Source organism: Falco cherrug, chromosome 7, assembly GCF_023634085.1.
Source record: "Falco cherrug isolate bFalChe1 chromosome 7, bFalChe1.pri, whole genome shotgun sequence".
Classification (NCBI taxonomy): domain Eukaryota; kingdom Metazoa; phylum Chordata; class Aves; order Falconiformes; family Falconidae; genus Falco; species Falco cherrug.
Genome location: NC_073703.1, coordinates 51,722,979 through 51,746,172, shown reverse-complemented (window position 1 = coordinate 51,746,172; position 23,194 = coordinate 51,722,979). Strand labels below are relative to the sequence as shown.

Sequence of the window (23,194 nt, the reverse complement as noted above, 5' to 3'; positions counted from 1 at the left end):
GACTGAAGAAAATTAAGTGTTATGGGAAGATGTGCATGAGAACAAGGAGGCTACCCTAAAAAAGTCAACGAAGTCCAAAAGGACACTTAGATTGCATTTGACACATCTTGCAGAGAGGATGAAGACCACACCTCTTCAAAAGACAGTTCCAAATGGATTTATAGGGGTCACTGAATGCTTTGAAACTAGAATCTACTGTTAATCTCTGCTCTACTACTCCATTCCTCTGAAAAGGAATTTTACTAGTCTGTTGTAACACCTTATCAAAAGCTTCATTTCTCTTGAAAAATTGACTAGATGCTTCTTCATTGAATTGTCTCAGCTGAAGGGTCCTTAATCTTAGCATGGTCTTCTCTAACAGCAAATGTTCAGCACACAAAGACAAATATGGAAAGACACACATTTCAAAATTAATTCATCAAAAGATGAAAAAATTCTGTGCATATGCACAAATATACATGTAGTAATACATACAAGATAAGCTTTGCCACTATATAGTGGTTCAAGAAGAGAGAAACGGCACATTTCTTAGTGAGGAAGAATCTTTCCAACTTAAACTGAGAAGTTCCAGTGCAAACGTCCTGCCTGCATGAAGTTATCAATAAACTAATCACAAAAATCTAACCGCAGCTAAGCAAGTGTTATTTGACCAATTCCCAGCTGACACTCTTGTGCATGCCTCTGTACAGTCACGTTTCTAGAAATGAAACACAAGAATATTATTTAGCCAAAAATGGACTCACTGTTCCAAATTGTTCATATGCCTGTGGAGCCCCTTCCAAGCCTAAGAGTCTGAAGTCATGCAGGGGCTCCCTGAAGGAGCATTTATCTGGTCACACACATCCAGATGACAGCACTGTTGTTCTCATTAGGATGACAACTTGTGGTACTGACAAGTGACTCCTGACATGTTATTCTTTGCTGAAGCATCTCAGTTTTGAATCACAGGGATTGAAAAACAATGAATATTCTCAGTAGAATAATCAGCTGGTTTTTTAATGGAGATTTCATATATACAGCCTGTGGAACTCTGCAAAAGGATGCAAAGAGCTTCACATAATACAGTGCCTTTTGGATTGAACTTAAAGTTACTTATATATACACTGGCATAAATTGCCCAGCGCAATCTCCCTCTCCCATGTCTGTTCCTGACACTGGATCAAAAAATAAATTAAGACAGTCCAGCCTGAGACTTTTTTTTTTCCCCAGAGGCACCAAAGCAGGCTTGCTCAGTCACTCTGTCTTGAGACGGGCAGCCTCCCGCCGTTGCTTCTGAACAGCCCTGGAATCTTCCCACAGACGGGGTCCTCTGATGTTCTCCCAGTTATCCAAGTCAGACTTCTCCAGCTTCTGCACACAAACAGCAAAAATATCAGTGTCACTTTGACAACTCCATGATTTAAAGTATGTATTATTCTGAATTTTTTTTCTTTTTGCACAGGAAACTCAGTATCACTATTGGGTTGAAGAACTTTCACATATCCTGCAAAAGAAGTTCAACATCAAGGAAAAAAAAATATAACAGGAGTTATCCATATAGCTACATAAATGACTAGGGTGGGCATTACTGCATCTGCTTATGAACAGATAAATAACATGTAAGGACAGGAAGCATTACAGCATCTGAACGAGACCAAAGATATCTTGTATTCACTTCTTTCTTCTCTCACCTTGTTTTCCAGATCTGTTCTTCAACTGCAAGTCTGCCAAATACTGAAGTGGTAGGAGTGATAAGCATTGGTAAAGTTCAAACAGAAGATCAGTAATTAGCATCCTGTCAGTACAAATAAAAAGCATACCAGAAAAGATGAATTATCTACCACAAAGAGAGACAGTAACAGTGCAATCCCCTTCAGTCCATGTGGTTTTAACTTGAGACAAGGTGTGCGATGATTTCTGCTGCCTAGTTTCCTATGGCACCCACTCACTGATTCATGCATGAGATATGCTAAATGACCAAACTGTCAGATACTTAAAAACTATCTAGATTTTAATTAACTCCTTGCCTATTCCTATCATCTCCACTCAGAAGTACCAACAATTGCAGTATTTATCTAGCCTTAGAAGTGTACAAAAATGAGGAACAGGCACCTTGCTGACCTCACCTACCAAGTGCTGCTGTTGAAGAACACAAACATAGGCCGCATCTTCATAGTACTACTAGCAGAAACATACAGGTCTCTTCCCAGCAGACACAGACCTCAAGACTCAAGTATCAGCCTGTGGAACAGTACATCGAACACAGTGGGGCTCTGCCAACAGAAGACTGAGGAGGGGGTCTGCACCACTACCATAACCAGGGCTGCTCTACGTGGTACTAAACAGGGTGATACCACATACTGTTAATGATATGTACTGCAGTGGGATCTAAACCTCTGATTTATGATCAGGGCCTCATCTCAGCAAATGCTGTAAAAATACGTCAGAAAATAATTAATCCTGCCCTCAGCCTGTGGTCTAATTTGCCTACTATCAATCATCCAAATAAATGGCAAACACCAAGGGACTTGAGTAATAGTCGCAGAATGATTCAACAGCTTAACAAAATAGACCTTCTGCTATTAGTTCATGTTATGTACAAGTTTTCTGCCACTTCTACAGTTGAGGAAATTGCCTCGAGGTTAGTCAGGTATCAAAAGAAACTAGGCAACATTCAACAGAAGATATAGGAGAACACATGCACAAACACAACAGACTTTCACAAAGTAGAGGCAAATGATTTTTTTTTTATGCAGTAGAGTTGGCATGGGTCTCTGAAGAACTGTCTTCACTACTTCATACATCTTATGATTAGCTGGCACTTCATTTTAACTGGAAGGGATCTGAGCTGACATAGAAAGAGGGAGAAGGAGAGAAGGTAACCATCATCCTATGCAGCAGTGACTATCTACTCTGGTTGCAAATTAAGAATATAACATCCGATTCTAGTAGAAACTTCAAGGAAACTACACTGAAAATAACCTTGTGCTTTAACAGAAGGGAAGCATACTGATTTTATTAAACACAAAGGTATCACACAGCTGTGAGGATCTAAACTACTTCCAAAGGTGCTCAGCTCCCAAATTCTGAAAAAGAACCAACTTCTGAAATTTATACAACAAAACCTGTAGTAACTAAAGATAGGCTATATAAAGAAGTATATCAAAAGACACAGGCATACTAGAGATCTTCACCAAAAGTTCCTATTAATCTGCCTCTGGAACTTCACAAAGGCTTTTCAGAGAGGAGGCTTGTCCAAAACAGGAAATATTTTAAAACTATACCATCTAAACAAACCAGTACAAGAAACTATTTTGACAGTTTCTAACAGAAATCATAAAGGTACCTGGAAAACACACTGTGATTTACTGACAGAATAAAACAACTAAGGGCTATGTACAATGAATGGCATCGCCTCAAACTGCAGAACAGATGAGATGTATTGAGTTAATTTTTGTCAATTAAAATATAAAGAGTTAAAGATTCTAATGAATACACAGAGACACTGTATTTTTATTTTGCAATTCTCATTATATTTATAGAGATCATTAATATTTTGTGTCACATATAAAGATAGTGTTTGATGCCTTGCTGCAATTCTGGAAGATAGCACCTTCCCTACTGGCACATGACAGTATTTGCTAAAATTAGTAGTTTACAGGACAGGTATCTTTTCAGTCATCACAAGGCAGCATGATTACACCATACAGTTTTCTAAACTGATGTTAGCAAGTTTTGAAAGAACAGAGTACTCCTATTGCACGTGGATAAGGAACATCACCAGTGAAAGGGGACCCAAAAATCTGTTCTTCAATGCTCTCCTACTGCTTAGCTATTTTTATATGTATCTACCTGTGCTGATACAGTTAATTTTCTTCATAGTAGTTCGTATGGGCTATGTTTTAGGTTTGTGCTGAAAACAGTGTTGATAGTACAGGGATGTTTTAGCTACTGCTGAGCAGTGCTTACGCAGAGCCAAGGCCTTTTCTGCTCCTCTCCTCACCCCACCAGTGAGTGGGCTTGGGGGGCACAAGGACCTGGGAGGGGGTACAGCCGGGACAGCTGGCCCCAGCTGACCAGAGGGATATTCCATACCATATGGTGTCATGCCCAGCATATAAGGATGGGGGAAGAAGAATGAAGACAGGAATGACATTCAGAGTGACGGTGTTTGTCTTCTCAAGTAGACATTACGCATGATGGAGCCCGGCTTTCCTGGAAGTGGCTGAACACCTGCCTGCCCATGGGAAGCGGTGAACTAATTCCTTGTTTTGCTTTGCTTGCGTGTGCAGCTTTTGCTTTACCTGTTACACTGTCTTTATCTCAACCTACAAGTTTTCTCGCTTCTGCCCTTCTGATTGTGTCCCCCATCCCACCCGGGGGAGTGAGTGAGCAGCTGTGTGGGGCCTAGTTGCCAGCTGGGGTTAAACCACAACAGCCTCACATACAACTATACAAAACTTAACCTTTTTGCTTGGTCACTGACATGAAAATTCTTACAACAGGATCACCTCAGAAAAAATGGCTACATTAAATGTAGGCCAAAGACGCACACGTAGCTACATTTTAAAGTAACCTTACTGTTGAGAATAAGACCAAACTTACAGTCCTATCAATTAGAACCGCACAAGCTGCAAAGTCACAAAGCTCCTTCACACTGCCTGAACTGTGCAGTGAGAATCAGGCAAGCAGATAGTTCTGATCTCAGATGAAGTCAACCTCTTTCATTCTGTCTGGCTGGGTCTTTTTTAATTTCTTATTCCTTTTTTCATTTTAGCTACCTGGATCCTGCCCACCTAACTTCACGAGAAGATCACATACAGACGGTAAACTACTTCCAGTTTATAGTAAATTGAAATCCGTATGAACTGGCTGTCTATAAACCCAAAATCTTTTTCTCCCAATTCAAATGTACTAAATAGTCAATCATCGGAGACTACAATGAAATGTAATCAGATCAGACCAACACTACTTTTCCTGCTTGTCTCAAATAGCCCAAAGGATATTGAAAATTAGCTGTTTAAAGTAAGATCAGTGTAGTCCATTAAATCTACCGATTCACTTCCTAAATCAGCTAAACTGTCTCTTAAAAGTACAGGACTGACAGAAGTTGTAAATTCAAGAAAAAAAATTCAGCTATGCAGACAGGGACAGTGAACAATAAAAAAAAAGTTCCAACTGTTTGCCATACACTTGACTTTTAAGATTTTTGTTAAACAGCTTGCCTAGTGCAAAGGTACTAATAAGGATGTAAAGAGATCTCCACTTCTTAATTGCTGGCTCAGATGCCTGGTTCGATATAAAAATAAAAGCCATAATACTCTGTCAGCCTTAAAATAACATACAATTTAAAAGAGTTTGAATTCTACTGTTGCAGAACAGTCTTCATGCCACAATAAACAAACTGAAATCTGCAAATTCATTTAAAGCTACCGGTTCTCAGGCTGAGTTAATTCAAGGTGGTCACTTGCAAAAAATGTGTGGCTTTAGTCTCTATTTTCCACATGTGAAAGGAGGGATAAGAAAATCCTGTTTACTTTACAGCTTGACGCAATATATTCTTGATGAGCACCACTGAAAGATATTGCTGAAATTCAGAGAGACAATTATTTCCCACCATTATAGAAAGAAAACCCATTTGCGGATAAAAGATGAGCCAGGGAAGAATATCCTCACAGCTGAAAGATGCAGTCAAGGAAATGCGTTAAACCAGTCTGGTTTTGTAAGGATGTCAAAACAGCCTGAAGACTATAAAAGATACATTGAGGAACTCTGTGATGATGTATAGAAGCAGAGGTACCAAATTAAGGCTAACACTGAATCTGATGTCTTGTGCATGACTGAAAATTGTAACTTTACTATTGCATTAATATGGCCTTACAGGTTTTTTTCAAAAACTCTTTCCCAGAGCCACCTTTTTGACATCTCATTTCCTTAATATAAACTTTTTGCTACTCATTTTGTTTAGGATGTGACATAATTTAATAGTTGAGATTAGTAATTTAATGATCTGTGATTTAATAGCCCGCAATTAGTGATTTAATCCTCAGATTAAAAAGTATTTTTTACAATTACAGAATGTTTAGTTTTATGTTATTAGTATATAAGCAAGTCAGCAAGCAGCATGCTATGTCTAGAATAAGGGGGGTTTGTTAATTAAGGGAAGAAATGGGGTTTAGTGGTGGGGTTTTTTTGCTTATAAGCATCCAGAGAGCTGCTTCTCTTTTTGGCTTTGCCGAGGACTGGAAAAAAACGCAGTGATGAAACCAACAGAGGTTTTGTTGCTTACTTCAGTGGGATCAAATACCATTCATCTGTGGAGAACTGGTTTAAGACACTTTTCCCATAGTTTATTTTCCCTTTAATTATGCCAATTTAACACTATGTGGGGCTGTGCCCCAATCAGAAAAATGAAACAGATTAGGAAAACAAATAGATGCTGTTTACAAATGAATGCTATTTAAGCATAAGACTATGGAAACACTTGAACTGGCACAGCTGAAGGAATCATTGGGTGGAGAGAACAGAAACATCTTCAAGTGGCTATGTTGTAAACGATGTGTATCAAGGAACTGCACCACCAATTTGTCTGTACATCATTTTCCCAATTTGAAGAATGAGAACAGGACTTGCTTCCATCTCAGAGGTGTCATAGAGTTTAACTGACGTTCGTGGAGTGCTCTCATAGTTTTGTGTGAAGACACTATAGTGATAAAAATTACTCAGTAGACCACACAATTACAGCACCCAGTTAAAACTACATGGTTCTACAGCTTCAAATTTTTAAAATAACAGAAAATAACATTAGGCAGATAGACTGCCATCTAGGAATCAGGGTTTGCCATGATTTCCTCCCAACTGACAAGCAGTTCCCCTTCTTAAAATGAAGAATGTCTTAAAAAACACATTAAAACTAAGATGATAAGCCAGTGCCATTTATGCATTACACGTGCAGATCATCCAAGATGGACTTCTCGTTCCAAAGGATTCACAAGCACTATGGGTAAAGTCAAGAAAACTCATGCATGGGCCATTTACTTTCAGCTTATCTTCTTTTCTTGAGCAAAAACAAAACTCTGAAAGATCTAAGATAAAGAATAGCATGAGTACAAGAACACACCAACATCAAACACCCAAAATTCAGCAACTGCCACTTTTAATTAAGCAATGAAGTATATTTAGGATAGTTTTCATTTCCCTTGTATAAGGAAGTTTTATGAAGCTATAGTTAAAGTGTCCCAGAAAGAGGAATGCTGCTTATTAAGGTTTATCTCTGAATTTACAGCTTGAGAGACCTAGCCAAGTTAATATGACCAAGGAGTTTCCCAACTTTGAGAGCTCCATCTTGCCAACTTCGTATCCTAACAAACTGTATAACAGTATGTCCTACTTACTGCAACAGAACCCTCTAGAAGAAGCGCAGTCAGGGACAGACTGTTGAGATGTTTGCAGGACCTTTTTCAACTACATAAAGGTAAGCTTGGCTTAAGGGAATATGTGATCTTTTACAGTGCAGGAGTGCTGTAAGAGCAAAAAAGACAGTTCTGCGGCTGGTAAGAGCAGCACATGGATTTCCACAGCATGTCCCTGTCTGGAGCCCACAAAAACCTCCTGACACCACAGAGAAGGTTTATTTCAAACATCTTGCTAGGACGGTGACTTCCTGGAAATGTTGACAATTTTTTTTTACTTTGCGCATATAAAATCTGGCACAGTATGTCCTTCTAGTAATGATAAAAAGATACTATAATAAGAAAAGAAAGAGGTGAACAAGGACCAAAATATATTAGACCCATGAGTCACACATGGTGTTTTTCCTTCTGAAGAGATCTGAAAAATAAGCTTTTACAGCATTCTTATATGAGAGGAAAAAGCTGTGATGAATATCACAGTGAAGGGCTAAGAGATTACCAGAACAAGAAATGATCAGTTGCCACTATAAAACTACAAACAGAAGTGTGTGGGCATAAGAAAAGAAAAAAACCTAGAGAATGTTTATCACAATAATGTCAAATCAAAATTAAATCCAGGCCATTAAATAAATACCTTAAAGTAACCACTCTCCTTCAAATCATCAGTCAACCTTATTAAGTAGTCGACCCTTTTGAACTGGTGAGTTAAACCTTCTGCCTCTCACATGCTGCTCCTCTATCCTGGCCTCAGTTAGTTCAGGTAACATTCACAGAGTTAGCGTAGTTTAGGACTTTTGTTTCTGATCTACACTTTCCTGATGATTTTCCACTCATCTCTCTTCCAGAACTTGCTTGTCAATTTATATGCTGAAACAGAATGCTTTTCCCTGTGTAGAAACTATGGTTTTGGCTGAAGGTTAACCGAGCAATGTCAATCCTTTCAGCCATTAATAGTTTTTTCAGTGACATCAATGGCTACTGTTTGATTTGTGCTGTTGCACAGATTTCTCATAGAAAAAAAAATCCTCCTGTTTCTTCTCTGGAGCTAACAACCCCTGTCTATTTGATGAGGACAATAATATGAGAGTTAGTCCCCCACTATATTGCCAGCGACAGTAAAGCAATACTGCTGAATGCAAAGTACCCAAATAACTTGCAAATAAATCTACTTTCATTCTGTCAGAACCAATAGGTCTTTGAAATCAAATCAGAAAGACTTCTATTTGAGAAGGACCAAGACATCTATCTAAATTTTACAAGAACAAAAAGGAAGTTTTAGAAGGTAAGGTCTGGGGTCTTTCTCTGGTTGGAGGGGGAGGGTATTTTAGTTTTGAAGTGCATCATGCTTAAAGACTTTCTTTAGGGTCTAAAAAAAAAAAAAAAAGACTTTTAGAAAATCACTGATTTTCACATTAGAGCTGTAAGATGGCAGAGCAGGACACTGGCTTTCCAATGACTTGCTGGGAAGATGCTATGAACAAGATGAAGTATTACACACTGAATTGCCAACATATTTCCCTCAGCTTCTGAACTTCTCAGTGATATCTCCAAGCTATACTCAGGCAAAACTCAAGTTGTACCAGATATGCGATTAAGTCAGGGGTTGAAACAGGAGTTTTCCTATAAAATTTTTTAAAGTTTTATTATTTAGTTAAAAGTGTGCAAACTCCACAGTGAGCATCCATCATCATCCTGCACCTCATTTTTCCTTTTCATCAGGAAGCTTCTTAGGGCAGTGACCCACTCTCTGACAGTAACTTGCTACTGCAGAGTACATTTGTACACAACAGTTTGAGCATTAAATAAAGAGGAGCAACAATAATTTGAAAAGCAAAGAACATGCGAGAATCGTGTAACAAACTTTTAAAGTATTTCAAACAGCCTGCATGTCCATGTGGGCATCACCTATAAGTACACTGGCAGTCACAGAATGTTCCAGATAGTGTTTATAAAATTGGCCAAAAAAAAAAAAAAAAAAAAAGAAAAAAGCTAGGCAAAACAAATGGAGGATATTCTTGCCAAAAAGCAGCCACTTTGCCTGGTTGCTGAGACAAGAGCTTCCTTTAAAACTATCTGGTTTGCTGTATCCTCTTCAGAGGCAGTCAATGAGAGGAATGTATACAGCCTCAGCTGTGCAGCTAAATTCCCATACATTATCCTGAAGTTACCTCAGAGGTATTTCATACCAAAGATCTAGCAATTCCCCACTGGGGGCCCATTAATATGACACAAGTGCTTAACATTTCCACTAGTCAGCTGCATAAGAAAATGTTCCCAATACCGCCTGGTAGAAGCTAGCAGCATCTCTTAGGACAATAAATGAAAGAATTCAGCCACGCTGTATGGATGCCACTTCCCTGCTGAAACTTTTTTTCTGTGACTGAGACGACACACAGTGTTGGCCCTAACACGGTAGGAGTTGGTTGGTTCCTCTCAGATTATAAAAAATTCATACAGGGAGAGCAAGCAGGTACAAAGGATTCTATTTTGGAGAGAGGACAAAGGGCGAAGAGATTGTTTGTAACAGGCATTTGTATGTCCTGACCACGTTTGCTGTTAGACTGCACTGTTCACTGCCTCACTTTGTTTTACATCTACGAGAAATCAGTATCTTCTTATGGGATAAGAAAAGTTCAAATGCCACACACATGAAACAAACAGCTCGCAGTTAAGAAAAATCCTGTGCAAACAGGTATGTTATAAACATGACCAAGGAAGAATTTACTCTCAAGACCATTTTACATGTGAATAAACTGAAATGCAAAAAAGTTCACTCATTCCAGACACAACCTGGAGGACAGTTGGAATTTAATGGCTAGGGTGGACAACACACTGACAAACAGGAGAGCACAGAGGGGATAGAGTCATTAAATGGGGAAAGAACAATATCTCAACCTCGTTTAGTGTCACAACAGTCACCAAGGAGGGATTTTTTTCCCCAACATCTTTGTCATCTCTTAAACAGCTCAAGTTATTTAGCCACTAGTATCTTCACAGACAGTGAAATAAATAAATTCAATACACTAATCTGTTAGTTCTTAAACAACAAAATTGGTAATCCTCTGGTACTGATAGTGGCAGCAACAAGATACTTGCAGATTTCAACTAATAGCATTCAGGAATTACCTTCCTTCTAGAGCAGTCCTCATGTCCACACACTTTGATCCATCTATTTAATACTATAAATTACTATGTTACTATACTGTCCCTTCCTGAAAAAAATGTTTTGTCCATTCTGCTGGCGCTAAAATCCCCAAAGTTAAGTCAAATGAGCGTTAAAGTGCCTTGAATCTTTTTTTAGGATAGCTTATTCAAACCTTCTTTTACTTTTAAGACAGTAAATATACAGGTTATACTCCCAAGCAACCCTCCTCTTTACCTTCTTTTATTTTTTTAACTGACCTCAATAAACATTTTAATACTGTAATTACAATAGTTTTGCTGTAACTCTCAGGACAGACAGTTGCACAACTTTTGTCCACAGCTAATGTTGACCTATGATTCATCAAATGACAAGAAATAAAAACTGCTCAATATTCATACACTTTAAGTCAAGAAAGCAGCATTCTCCAGACTACTCACTGACAAGTATATTCCCTCACTTATGCCATTCTGAGTCCAACAGCTTGCAACCAGCTGAAGGAAAGCTTTAAAAACCTTTATAGTTGATGTTCTGAAAGACAGAGGACCCATTTGTCTTGTTGTTGTGTTCAAATGATGTTCCCATGTACTAATAATGGAACTTACTTCTAATTTTTGTATCTTTGCTGCAATAAAAAAAGTCTTAAATTGCTAGCACTTTCTTCTTATGAAGGTATTTATATACAACTAAGATTCTTTTTGGTACCTTTAAAAAGATCTAAATCTTTACATTTCTTTTAAAGCATTTTCTTGAGACCAAAGTTAATGTATTCAGCCTCTTCTGCAACCTACCCCATTTCTAAAGCCCTGTTCAAAATGTAGACAACAGCATTAGATCCAGTATTTCAGAACTAGCCTCATCAGTGCTACACTCAGACGTAAATTCACCTGTTCCTACCATCTAACATTCCTGTTTATACCCAAAAAGACTGAATGAGCTCTTTGTGCCACCGCATCACAGTAGGAGATCAATCTGAATTATTTATTCACTGTCTCCTCAATCTTTTCCAGAGTTGCTGCTTTCCACAATGCAATCCACTCTGGCCTGCATTTCCAGTTTTTTTAAAAAATATCTTGGGTTACTTTAAAAGGTATTTGCTCATTTAATGGGCCCAGCTTACCAAGTAACACAAACAGCGCTCTGCCCCTGCCTTGCTATACTTTTACTATTTCAATACTTTCACATCACTTACACATCAGTAATAATTACACAATTTCTTCCATACCCCTGAAAAAAAGTACTTGATATTGCCCAGATATATCCCAAATCTCACAGAACACTTAAAAATACCACCTTCCTGCCCAGTGATGATGTCCAGAGAACCCTCATTCCCAGACTGAGATTTTCAGCAGCCACAGAAGTCTTCCAAGCATTTTCCTGGAATTCAGATATAAACCACCAGAGCCTAACAGATATTAAATAACATCTTGTTTGGTTATTAAGAAGTTTGGAAGTACATCCCTTGTCTCTTCTGATTTGAATACAAAGGACTGTTTTCTCTGAAAATAAAAATATATTTTTTGAATGGTGCTACTTTGCAAATGTAGCAAATGCAAACTCATGATCTTACATCCTCATTATTTTATTCTTAGTTTGGTGCAACACCATCCTCTTACCCAGATCCTTGTCAGCTTACTTATCAGCCAACTCTCTGATGTCCTTACTGTCTTTTATCAATCTTCTCTGCTTTGTAACTTCTCATTTACTGTTTCCATAGCAATCCTTCACATTTCTTATCTATTGTGATATTTTTTTCCTGTGCCTTCAATTGCCATCGGTTCCCATTGGATATCACACATTTGATTCAAACTTAACTGATTTTTCCACTGTAAAATTTTTAATAAATTCTTCTTAAAGATGTTTTTAATTGCTTGAAAAACCCTAAAGAACAAGGCTTTATTTGGGGGTCTGATGTTACTAAGGCTGGATTTTTTTAGTGTGTACTAGACCATTAATTTCACAGAAGTACAGAAAGGAAATGCTAGAATAAGGAATGTTATTTTGAGATTGCATTTAAACCCATGAAAAGGAATGTACTGTGATTGTTAAACATCCACGAGAATGTCTTTCACTCATCAATCCATTATTTTATTCCCCTCTTTCAAACAATATTTTTGTGCTTTCTCATAAAATACTCTAGGCTTTTGGCACAGGTCAAACACTTGACATTTTTTACAGTGTGCTCTACAAGGCCCAGTTCAGCAGAAGAACTACATTCACATTAGTACCAGTGTCACTAGTGGACAGAGCCATGATTTATTAGGCAAAGGGGAGCAGCAAGGACTAATTGGCCATATGAGGACACCTAAGTGTGTGAGAGGAATGCAAAAGAGAAAATGCATGCAAAGGTAGCTTGCTCCTCTGGCATGTCCCAAGGCACAAGATAAATGGCATTATTAACAGATTTGAGATATAAGAAATGCAGTATAAATTACACATGTGAGTTCTTTCTTCCTCAAAATAGTATCCTGGCCTGTCATACTCCTATATGAACTCAAGTAAATTTTGCATAGTTTGAGAAGATATAACTTAGTAGATCAGAAGACAAAAAAATGTCTTTATGTTAATTTCCTCACAGCAAATAGATTATATCTGTGATTACAACTTTTTTCATCACCACCACAACAATGGGGACAAAATGCAGACTTAACATACCTGATATCTCAGAAATGCCTTTTTGTTTTGGAACATGCCTATAAAAGGTTTATGTTTATAGCTATAGCATAGTGTATAGCAGAAACGATGACATTCTAGAAGAATTCAGTATGTATTCTATGTACACTTCAGTAATGACAATAAGGTATTTTTAAAAGTCTTAGGGAGGGCCAATGGACATTTGCATGCATCAGGCAACCATGCTTCAAAAGAGCTGGCTTGGTATCCTCAGTAACAGCTGCAGATATAATGCTAATAACATTGTAAAATAAGGCTTTACATATCAAAACAGCAACCTTTTTTTAACTGCCCTTGATCTCTTATGATACCATATTTAGTAACAGCCACCAGTGTAATCCTCCAATGTGACCTATATATAGAATGAGAAGATGGTCTTAAGAGCTGTATTTTAGACAAGTGGAAAAAAAAAAAGGGGGGGGGGGGGGGAACCCCACCTCAAACCTCCTAGCCTGGAACACATGGGGTCCACAGAAAACTTCTCTCCTAAAAGTCAGCTGTAACTCAGAGATTGCTTAGATTTTGTTCACCAGAATACAGAGGTAACACTGACTAAAATTGTCACAAACTCAGTGTGGAGCCTGTACAGTACCTGCATGACTGCTGGTAGTTCCACAAGTTTCACTGAAGCAAGAAATTAATATGCCTAATGCTTGCAAGTTGGTGCCCATAGCAAAGAACACATTGAGATTAGAGTTCAAAACAATAATCTGAATTATTTTAATTATGTGGAAATGCAAATCCATTTGTTTTGTTGGAGTGGTCTGCCATCTGTAACACCCAAACACACAAAACCCACCACTTTGGAATAATTTTGGCCTGGGAACTCTCTGCAGTTTAGCTTAAGAAAAAAAAAATAAGATTGCTTCTGTCATTTCTGTCCATCAGGAAGGAACCTCATTATCCAAGTAGGCTTGTAATATGTTCTTATGCCAGTTGTATTTTATTACCATTGATTTATCCATAAAGCTAATGCAATTATGGCCATCTAAATATTATCCTTCAACTATTTACTTATTTTCTGGAGTGAAAGCAAGGCATATCTGAATACAGATCAGTTGATTTTGAGGTTAGTGAGTTAAGCAGAGAGATGTGGGTCATTTTACTGCTTGTGGTTCTTTCACATAAATCAGAACAGCCTTACAGTATATTCTACGGAAAGTGAGACACAATAATCCCAGAGACAATCAGAACTTAATGGATTCATACGTTTTGAGTTTCCACTGAGGCCTTCCATACGTACTCTGGGATCAAATCTTTTTATTCCCAACAGCACAAACCACAGTCCTTTGTAGAAGGAGGACAGCCCAAAACTGTCTGCAGTAATTGCAAAAGACTATCAAACTTGGCAGGTAGGCAGATGTGAGAAATTAGGCATATGAAAATACAAAAGGTAGGTTGTTGGGGCCTTTTTTCAGACAAATCACCAAAGAGTAATATAATAGAAAGGTTTTATTAGCAAGACCATGTACTGCCATTTGGATACCTAAGTATGAGAGCTATAGGTGCAATCAAGCTCTTCAAAGCCTTGTGACAGAAATGTGATACGGGAACAAAAAGAAAACCTGTGTTAAACATAAAGACCACAAAGATAGATAAAGTGTTAGCTAGACATTTGATCCAAATTTTAAATTTTAAATCCAAATTTAATTTTAAAACATTAAAAATTATCTTAAATAGCTTTATTCTTTGTTTCTGGATACAGGGAAGCTTTGTCCAGTTTTCCTAACATGGGTTTTTACAGGCCTGAAGATTTATGAAACTCTGGATATTGAACTGGCTAAACCAGCCATTTTGGAGCTCAGTAATGTTTGAAGAAAATGGATTGTTGAGGAAAGAGTGAAATATTTCTCTATAAAATTTTCTGAAATAGTGAAAAGGAATGGCAGTTGTTTAAAAGGTACACTCAAGTTGCAGAAGTAAGAAATAACAGAAAGCACATCAAGCACACTGTTCTGTAATTTGGTCTAAAGGTCATAAAACCTCATGCAATAGAGGTGCAGACATATGTATACATATTCTGTCTAAGGCCAACATCAGCTCTATATTTATAGACTAGGTTAACCACAGAAACAGCAGAACTTATTTGTACCACTGTACTTGGCACCTGGACATCAAAGTAAAGCTGTGTTCAGAAAGAAGCACTGCATGTTCAAAACCTTTCTTTACATAAAACCTTGTTTTTATTGGACATCAGTGAGTCAAAGGCAGATGGCTGATCTAATTTTAGTTAGGGACAGATACAACCCACCAGCGGCCAGGGTAATCAAGGGTAGCCAAGGTTATGAGCCCCAAGCAACGAATTTATTTTACCTCATATTCAGATTCCAGTGTCACAGTGTTCTGTTTTAATTTTTCTTTCAAAGTTGGATCAACCTGCAAGACAAAAAAATATACAGGAAAAATGTTTACTTTTAAGAATTTATTCTTTTTTAAGAAATCTTAACCTCAAATAGACTAAATATTGGTACATATAAATTTTCCTCTCCTCTAAATAAGTTTATGTGCTGTTTGTTCAGATACCAGGATGATGAACACAGTACAAGAATTGGGCAGAAAAGAGACAGTCAATAGCCAAACTTTTAGAATAAAAAAGGAAGTACATTTGTAACTAGCCCTGCACTTGCATTACCTTAGATACCTGTATCTGTAACCGTTCAGTTTGAAACTGTTGAACTAAATGAAGCCTTAAACAAATGAAACAAGACCAACCAAGAAAGAGAAAACTGTGATCACATTACATATTTCACTCCTGAATGTGTTCAGTGAATGGGTATACAATATGTTTTCCAAAGTCTTAAGCATGAGTCAAACTTCCAATTTGCTGGTGAACACACAACTCTTTCCTAAATTTGATTCTGTACCGACAATGCCAGTGATTCCTGCCACCTTTCAGAGAAGTTTGTTCAAAGTACAAATCTAAGAACAGACGTGTCAGTGAACCACAGCAATGTGTTCCATGTTTTAACTTCTGAGCCCAGAAAAAGTTACATTATCCCTCCTCTTTGCTAAGTTAACATCTGTCTCCCACAGGCCTAAGAGTAGAAGCAAAGGAGAAAAAGATAATTAGCATTCTTCATGCTTAAGAGAAAGCATTTTATTTCTCCTCAAACAGACAGCCACGTAAGCAGTATTCAGACATAGCCTTTAGGCTAATCAAAATATTAAATAAATCTACCACGAGGAAACATTCTCATTTCAGACCTTAAATACAAGTGTTAAAGAAACCAGATTTTTAAGGAGACTGGTGATGTGTTTAACTCCACATCCCTGGTACACTAGTCCAATTATCACTAGTTCAGTGAAGAAAAGTTGTTAATTCTTAATTTGCTTCTTCTTGACCTGAATGAAAAAGGCTCACTTATCCTCATCACAACCAAGCTCAAATGTCTATGAACAGTCTAGAACAGAAAAATGAGGGAAGACATAGAGCATGCCTGGTTGATGAAAAGATCCACCTTCAGATTCTGCCCCAATGCAAGCTCCTGATCCTCAGAGGTACTTAAAATACACACCTACTATCTGTATTGATGGGAATTGCTTGAAGAATGTCCCCAGGCCATAATGTTCCTCTTGATTACAGATACTGCCTGCTAGTTAGTATGCAGCCTCAGTTCCTAAGGATGCTCAGACAGGCAAGTCTAATACCATCTGTGCATGGCCAGAGGTTTGATTTCCGTATCTGATCAGAGATCTGGCCATAGAAATACAGGCATTTGCAATCTCCAGACTCATTACACTTGGAAACTAAGCCAAAACATCTAAAATGGTTAAAATTTGTATAGGATACAGCTCCCACCTTCTCTGTAATAAAAAAAAAACCAAACCCTTGTAAAACAAGGCACCGTCTGCACTGGCCCTCTACATCAAATTAAAAAATGAAATGCTACATCTCTCTGCCTTGGAATTCAAGGCTTCCATAGAACTGCCCCTCATTAAAGATGGATTACCTCTCTTATGTGACCAAGACCTCCACCAACAGCCATGCTTCATTAGAACAATGAACCCATCCATCACATGTGCAGAAATGCAAACTCTTTGGGCAGCCAGACAGGCTTTGGAGCTTGTTTTCACAGAGATAAGAGTGATCGTGGACCTCGCTGTATCCAGAACTAAATGCAAACAGTATTTGTTACGCTTGGTGTTCTCGCAATACACATATGGACAAGGGGAAATAAATGTTCCAGCAAGTAAAGAATCAAGAGTTTTATTTCCTCCTATGTTTTCCCTGCATTTAATAATAAGGCACCCAAGATAACACGGCTGGAGCAGCATTTTTACTTAATTAACCACAGCTAGAATTTACCTTAAAAAGACAGCTCAATAGTCCATTATCAAGTTTTATTTCTGCATTTTTTAGTGTGTTTATTTAATGTGTGGTATTTGCATGACCACATTTGTATAAGGTAAAGGGAAACAGGCAGTGAAGTTACTGCTGCTTCTCCCCTCTTCCAGGGCCTTCTGCCCGCACATTTCCTCATATCTTCATTCCTCCCTGCCTGCACAAAGGGAGAAAACTAGCCAACACAGAGACACAGAATCCCTGTACTCATAACTGTTTGATGCTGTAGCTTTGATATTGACAAAAATGCAGAAATGAAGGAGGCTAGTTGAAATTTCTCAGGAAAAAGTTATCCTGTAAATAAGAAAGAAAGGGAAATTGCTTCTTCTTTAGAAGCAGGAATTTCAGTCTGCAAATTAACTTACCAAGAAAGAGTAGTTAAACCCTGTTTCGAGGGTTTAACACATCTTAGTAAGCTCTTAATATTTAACATACAGGCACGTGAAAGACTTAGGTCCACTCTGCAAAACACATTATTTTGCCTGAAGTTCCACAAAAAAAAAAAAGGGGGGGGGGGGGGAGGGGGGAAGTATATATTCCCTCTTATCTTTTTTGCTCCCTACATACTTGCCCACATAAAATAATTTAAGCATACTTGACTGCACAGAAATCAAGTCATCTGCACATTCTAAAGCCTTGATTACAAACTCCTGCTTTTCAGTTGCCAAATGGACACAGGCAGGTTACAAATTGTTTTCAGAACCAATATGGCAGTTTAGAAAAAAAGAGTATTATAAAGTTCTGTTTCCACAGCGTTGATACGATGCTGCGCTATCTTTGCAATATCACAAGAACAAGGAAAGGAAAACAGAACAGTGCTATTTTCATTCTGAAAAGGCAGATAAACATCAATAGGAGCCATGATCACAGATCATAACCAAGGAACACTTAAAATGGGGCAGAGACAGGAAAATGCCCGTGCTGAAGTGGTAGCTCCTTTGTATTACATATCTGCCACGAGATCCAAATACAAACACATACATTTTGCTTCCATGATGACTGCTATGCCAACACAAATACAGCCAAATGAGCTAAAAGTATTCAGCTATGTACTGGAAATGAATAATCAGCTAAATTATGAATACAAATCTCTCTTAGTAAGTATGATGGAGGCAGCAGACAAAGCCCAAATGCTGCAACAGCCTGGCAGTGTCCTCTGTACCATTATTTAGGAGACAGGAAGAAACAGAAAACAGTATCTCATTACACTAGAGGATTCCTTCTCAGGTAAATTCTCAGACGCTCCTTTAAGATCCATTTAAAGTCAAGCTTAGTCTCTAAAGACGGAATTTAAAGATGAGTGAACTTACAATTTCAGCATAACTCCACATTAAATTCTTACTCCAAAACTACTGAAACACTTGATGCGAATATCCAGACAGTTTTCATGAGATGCCATTTGCAAGGCTTTGAAACCAATACTGTAAATAATATTTTTCAAGGGTTTACTATTTTTTTTCTGGGTGCGAGGTGTTGGGTTGGTGGTTTTTTTCCCCTGTGTGGCACTTGCAGCAAAAATGAAACATTCTCAGAGTATTTTGCACTATGTAGGCTTATTTCATATTAACAGCAATCGGAAGTGCAAAGGCAGGTACATAGGCAAATCTCAAAAAAAGGTTTGAGAACGAAGTTTTCAAATTAGAATTTTGTCACATTTCACATTCCACTGTTCCTGCAGATATACCCTTATTTAACTTCAAAAGGTTCCCAAAGATACAGACTTAAAAAAAAAAAAAATTCTTAAGATGGCTAAAAGTAATAGGAGTTAAGCACAAAAATATTCTTATAAATCTTAGTAGCCAGCTACTTGAGGCTCCAAGTACCTAAAAACCTTTTAAAATGTGGCTGCCGCTCTCATCGGAAGGCTGACATTTCGTTTTTTCAATTAGCACCCGGAAAGAATTTCTAGGTGGGAAAAAAGGTGCACCTCGGGATGCAGACAAGGGGCATCCATCACTTCAGAAGCAAACGGGAATACCTGGTGCTCGCAGCCCCTACCAAACCAGCAATTCCTGCAGTGCACTGTGATAGATTGTTGGCCTCTCTATACCCGCATCAGTAAAGGGAAATTTTTCCTTGTGACACAAATATTTCTGGTACAGTTATAAACCTAACTGTGCTGCTACTAAAAAAAAATCTCTAGCTAACAATTTTGCATTGATCCTCAGTGACCACAGTTCATTTCAGTTCAGAAGCAAATAATACAGACAGAGAGCGACTGTGAAATTTGTGAATGTCACTACCTCCAGGATATGCAAAGGATAGTACTTCTACAAAGGAACCCAAAGAACACCATCACCATCCCCTTTTGATGGTCAGAGGAATGCAACAGCTCTCTTGTGAGGAAAGGCTGAGAGAGTTGTGGTTGTCAAGCCTGGAGAAGAGAAGGCTCCAGGGAGACTTGACCACAAACTTTCAATACTTAAAGGCAGCTTGTAAGGAAAATGGAGACAAACTTCTCAGTAGGGCCTGCTGTGATAAGACAAGAGGTAATGGTTTTAAACTAAAAGAAGGTAGATTTAGACTAGATAAAAGGAATGTTTTACAATGAAGGTGGTGAAACACTGGAACAAGTTGCCTAAAGAAGTTGTGGATGCGCCATCCCTGGAAACATTCAAGGTCAGGTTGGATGGGGCTCTGAGCAACCTGGTCTAGTTGAAAATGTCCCTGGCTGTTGCAGGGGGATTGGACTAATGACCTTTAAACGTTCCTTCCAACCTGAACTGTTGTATGGTTCTATGAAACACAGGAATACAAAGCAGATTAACAGTGTCACTCCTGTTCAGCATTCAGACAGGAGCAAGTTGATTCCTCTTCAGATTCTCAGGGTAGCATCTCAGCAGTCCACAACATATGTATGCCCAGATCTGCAATTCAAATAGCCCACACAAGCCGTCTCTCAGCTATAACCACTATTATTTATTCGTCCACTTACTATTTGTGGCCATGGGTTTTAGTGCAAACCAAGTGTAAAATATATTACATCTTTTCAAACTAAGGGTTCAATTACTACACAAGGAAACTGTCAGGAGATAACCATGTCATGAGAAGAGAGCTGTGCTTTTAACAGTCTCCTCTCACATAAGTCAGTGCAGTAAGTTGTATACTTGTGTCCAGAGACTGGCACATACTGGCCAAATATTTGTATGCCAAAGTCTAACAAAACTTTCCCTCTAGCAAGCATTTCCAGAAGGTGGCAGAAGGTGTTTCTACTCTGAAACTAGGTAGTTATTTTTACTAAAACATGAGTATCCTTTCCAGCCCTATCCTCCCACTGAGAATGATTTCAGCTTTTACTTCGGAAATGAGGAAGGACAATGGCTTGAATGTCATGAACTTGAATTAAGCTTTTCTTTTTTTTGGTTGTTTTTTTTTTTGTTTTTCATCTGCTCATACCAGCATAAATAGATAGGACAATTCTCCTACAGTATCCACAACACAGAGTCCACAAAATGACTGTTTATATGAAATCTGTCATTTTGTTCACCCCACCCATTTTTTAAATTTAGAGTAAACCAGAACCCCCAGTTCTGGCTCTCCCAATAGAGTATCTTTTTTGAAAACATTTATCATATCCCTAACTCCTCTAAATGGAAAATCAGCGATCTTGCGTGGATCAGTCCATTTTAATCTTCTTGAGAAGACTCCCATAAATTGTTACAAAAGCCTGTGTCATAAATATTCCAAATTGTGGTTTATGAGCACAGTGATAAGCTGCGGACAAGAGAGGATAAATCCCAGGACTCAGGAAGTGCAGTGTAAACTACAGCCAAGCTGACTGCCATTCTACTTAAGGAATTAACAGAACAAAGCTTGTAAAGGTTGTAAAGTACAACAAAGCTTGTAATTATGCCAAACTCTTTGGCATACAGTCTTTGGTAACAGAGAAAGGCAAGGCAAAACATATCAATTCATGCAACTTCATTCACAACATCCTTTAACTACATTATAAATAATATTTAATACATGAAAAAACACTTAGGTAAGGCTACTTTCTTCACTGCAAGTGTGGTGAGACACTGGAACAGGCTGCCCAGAGAAGCTGTGGGTGCCCCATCCCTGGAAGTGTTCAAGGCCAGGCTGGATGTGGTTTTGGGCAACCTGGTCTAGTGAAAAGTGTCCCTGCCCATGGCAGAGGGGCTGGAACTAGATGAGTTCCAAGGTTCCTTCCAACCCAAACCATTCTATGATTCTGTACTGCATACATGTGGATAGGAATACTTCTGAACACTGGGGAGACATCTGAGACTAGATGCAAAACCTGGCTTTGTGTCCTTTGACTCTTGCCTAAGATGTGCATAGAATACTAAGTTAAAAAAAAAAAAAAAAAATTCATCCATCCTCTGACAGAAATCAATGCAGAAATTTCCAAAGGAGCAATATAAAATCTTATTACAGCAGCAGTTCTCAGACTTACAGTACATGGTGCACCAGTGATATCTTGAAATCCAAAGCTTCTACTTGCTTCCAGATGGATCAAAAAACCACCTAAAATCCCAAACTCTGGACTGTACATTTTTACATGATAATGCCATGGGAAATGCAATTAAGTTAAAGGCTAACATGATGACCAAACTATCCCATTCAGCAAGCACTTAAGCACATCTAGATTTCTCATATATAAGATCATCATAGCTTTCAGTTCTGAGTAGTACTCAGGCATTTACTCAATGAATTGGATGCTTTTGCATCCAGCTGGATCTGCAGGTTCATATTTATTTATTTGATCTATAAAACATAAATTAGTGCTTTAAACCTTGGCTCTGAGTACACTAGCATAAATTTCATTTCACAGGAAAATTCAGTGCAAGAACTGTTGCTTCTAGTATAAAATAAAATATTCCAATAGAGGAAAGAACCCATAAGGCCAGAACTAACAGCAAGATCCTTGGTGGTTTTGAAAGGTCCCCCAAGGAAAAGCAAATTTTGCTGCATACATAAAGATGAACCAGTTCGAAGTATAGATCCAACCATAGCTCTCACCTTACAGTCAGGATGGTAAAGCTCTCCAACAAAGATCTCAAAGCTGACATTTCTGAGCTTTGCTACGTCTTGGTTTCCCTTGCAACCCAACAGTACAAAAGGAGGAACTTGCTAAGTATTCTGTGCAGTTTTTCCCAAATTTCCTTTTTACTTTCTTCCAAACAAGAAAAAAAAAAAGTGTAAGCTCTCCAGGTAAAACAGATAGAACATGCTGAAGATCCATGGTACAAATAACGCAAGAGAGGCAAGAGTGGTTCAGACCAATTTACTATCAGAGGATATAGTGCATTTATTTATCATCACAGAAGAGAGTGAAAAGTAAGGCTATAGCACATTCTTTCCCGTGAGCCAAAATGTGGATCACTGGTCACAAAAGTAAGATTCTTAGCCTTGGAACAAGAGTTGCAGTACTTGCCAAGACAGTCATCACAAAACATTGACAGAGAAAACAGCAAGAGGAGGAAGTCGCCTATTTTAGAAACATTAAAAGACAATTTCTCAAGGTGCCTTTGTAAAGTCTCTTTAGTATGCTATACCTGTCCTGCTACAGCCACTTAAACTTCCTGAAGTACAAGACAAACTAAACACCCTTAAGGTATCAGTTCAGAAAAAGGAAATGTTATATAAAGCCATACTTTACAAATGCCTTTTATTCTCCTTAAC

The 23,194-nt window shown here is 38.1% G+C and overlaps 1 protein-coding gene across 2 annotated transcripts in view; it reads right to left on the bottom strand.

Moving 5' to 3' along the window:
• Nucleotides 1-968: 968 nt before the first annotated feature.
• LOC102057413 (cytochrome c oxidase assembly protein COX16 homolog, mitochondrial) overlaps nucleotides 969-23,194 on the bottom strand; it is a 49,387-nt gene continuing 27,161 nt past the window's right edge. The window contains exons 3-5 of one of the 2 annotated variants that reach the window (XM_055717239.1): nucleotides 15,520-15,582; nucleotides 1,671-1,713; nucleotides 969-1,350 (exon numbers count right to left, since the gene is read on the bottom strand). In XM_055717239.1, coding sequence (XP_055573214.1) covers nucleotides 1,334-1,350; nucleotides 1,671-1,713; nucleotides 15,520-15,582 — 123 coding nt within the window. In that variant the 3' untranslated portion in view covers nucleotides 969-1,333. The remainder of the gene's footprint in view (nucleotides 1,351-1,670; nucleotides 1,714-15,519; nucleotides 15,583-23,194) is intronic. The other variant, XM_055717238.1, reaches the window with a different exon arrangement.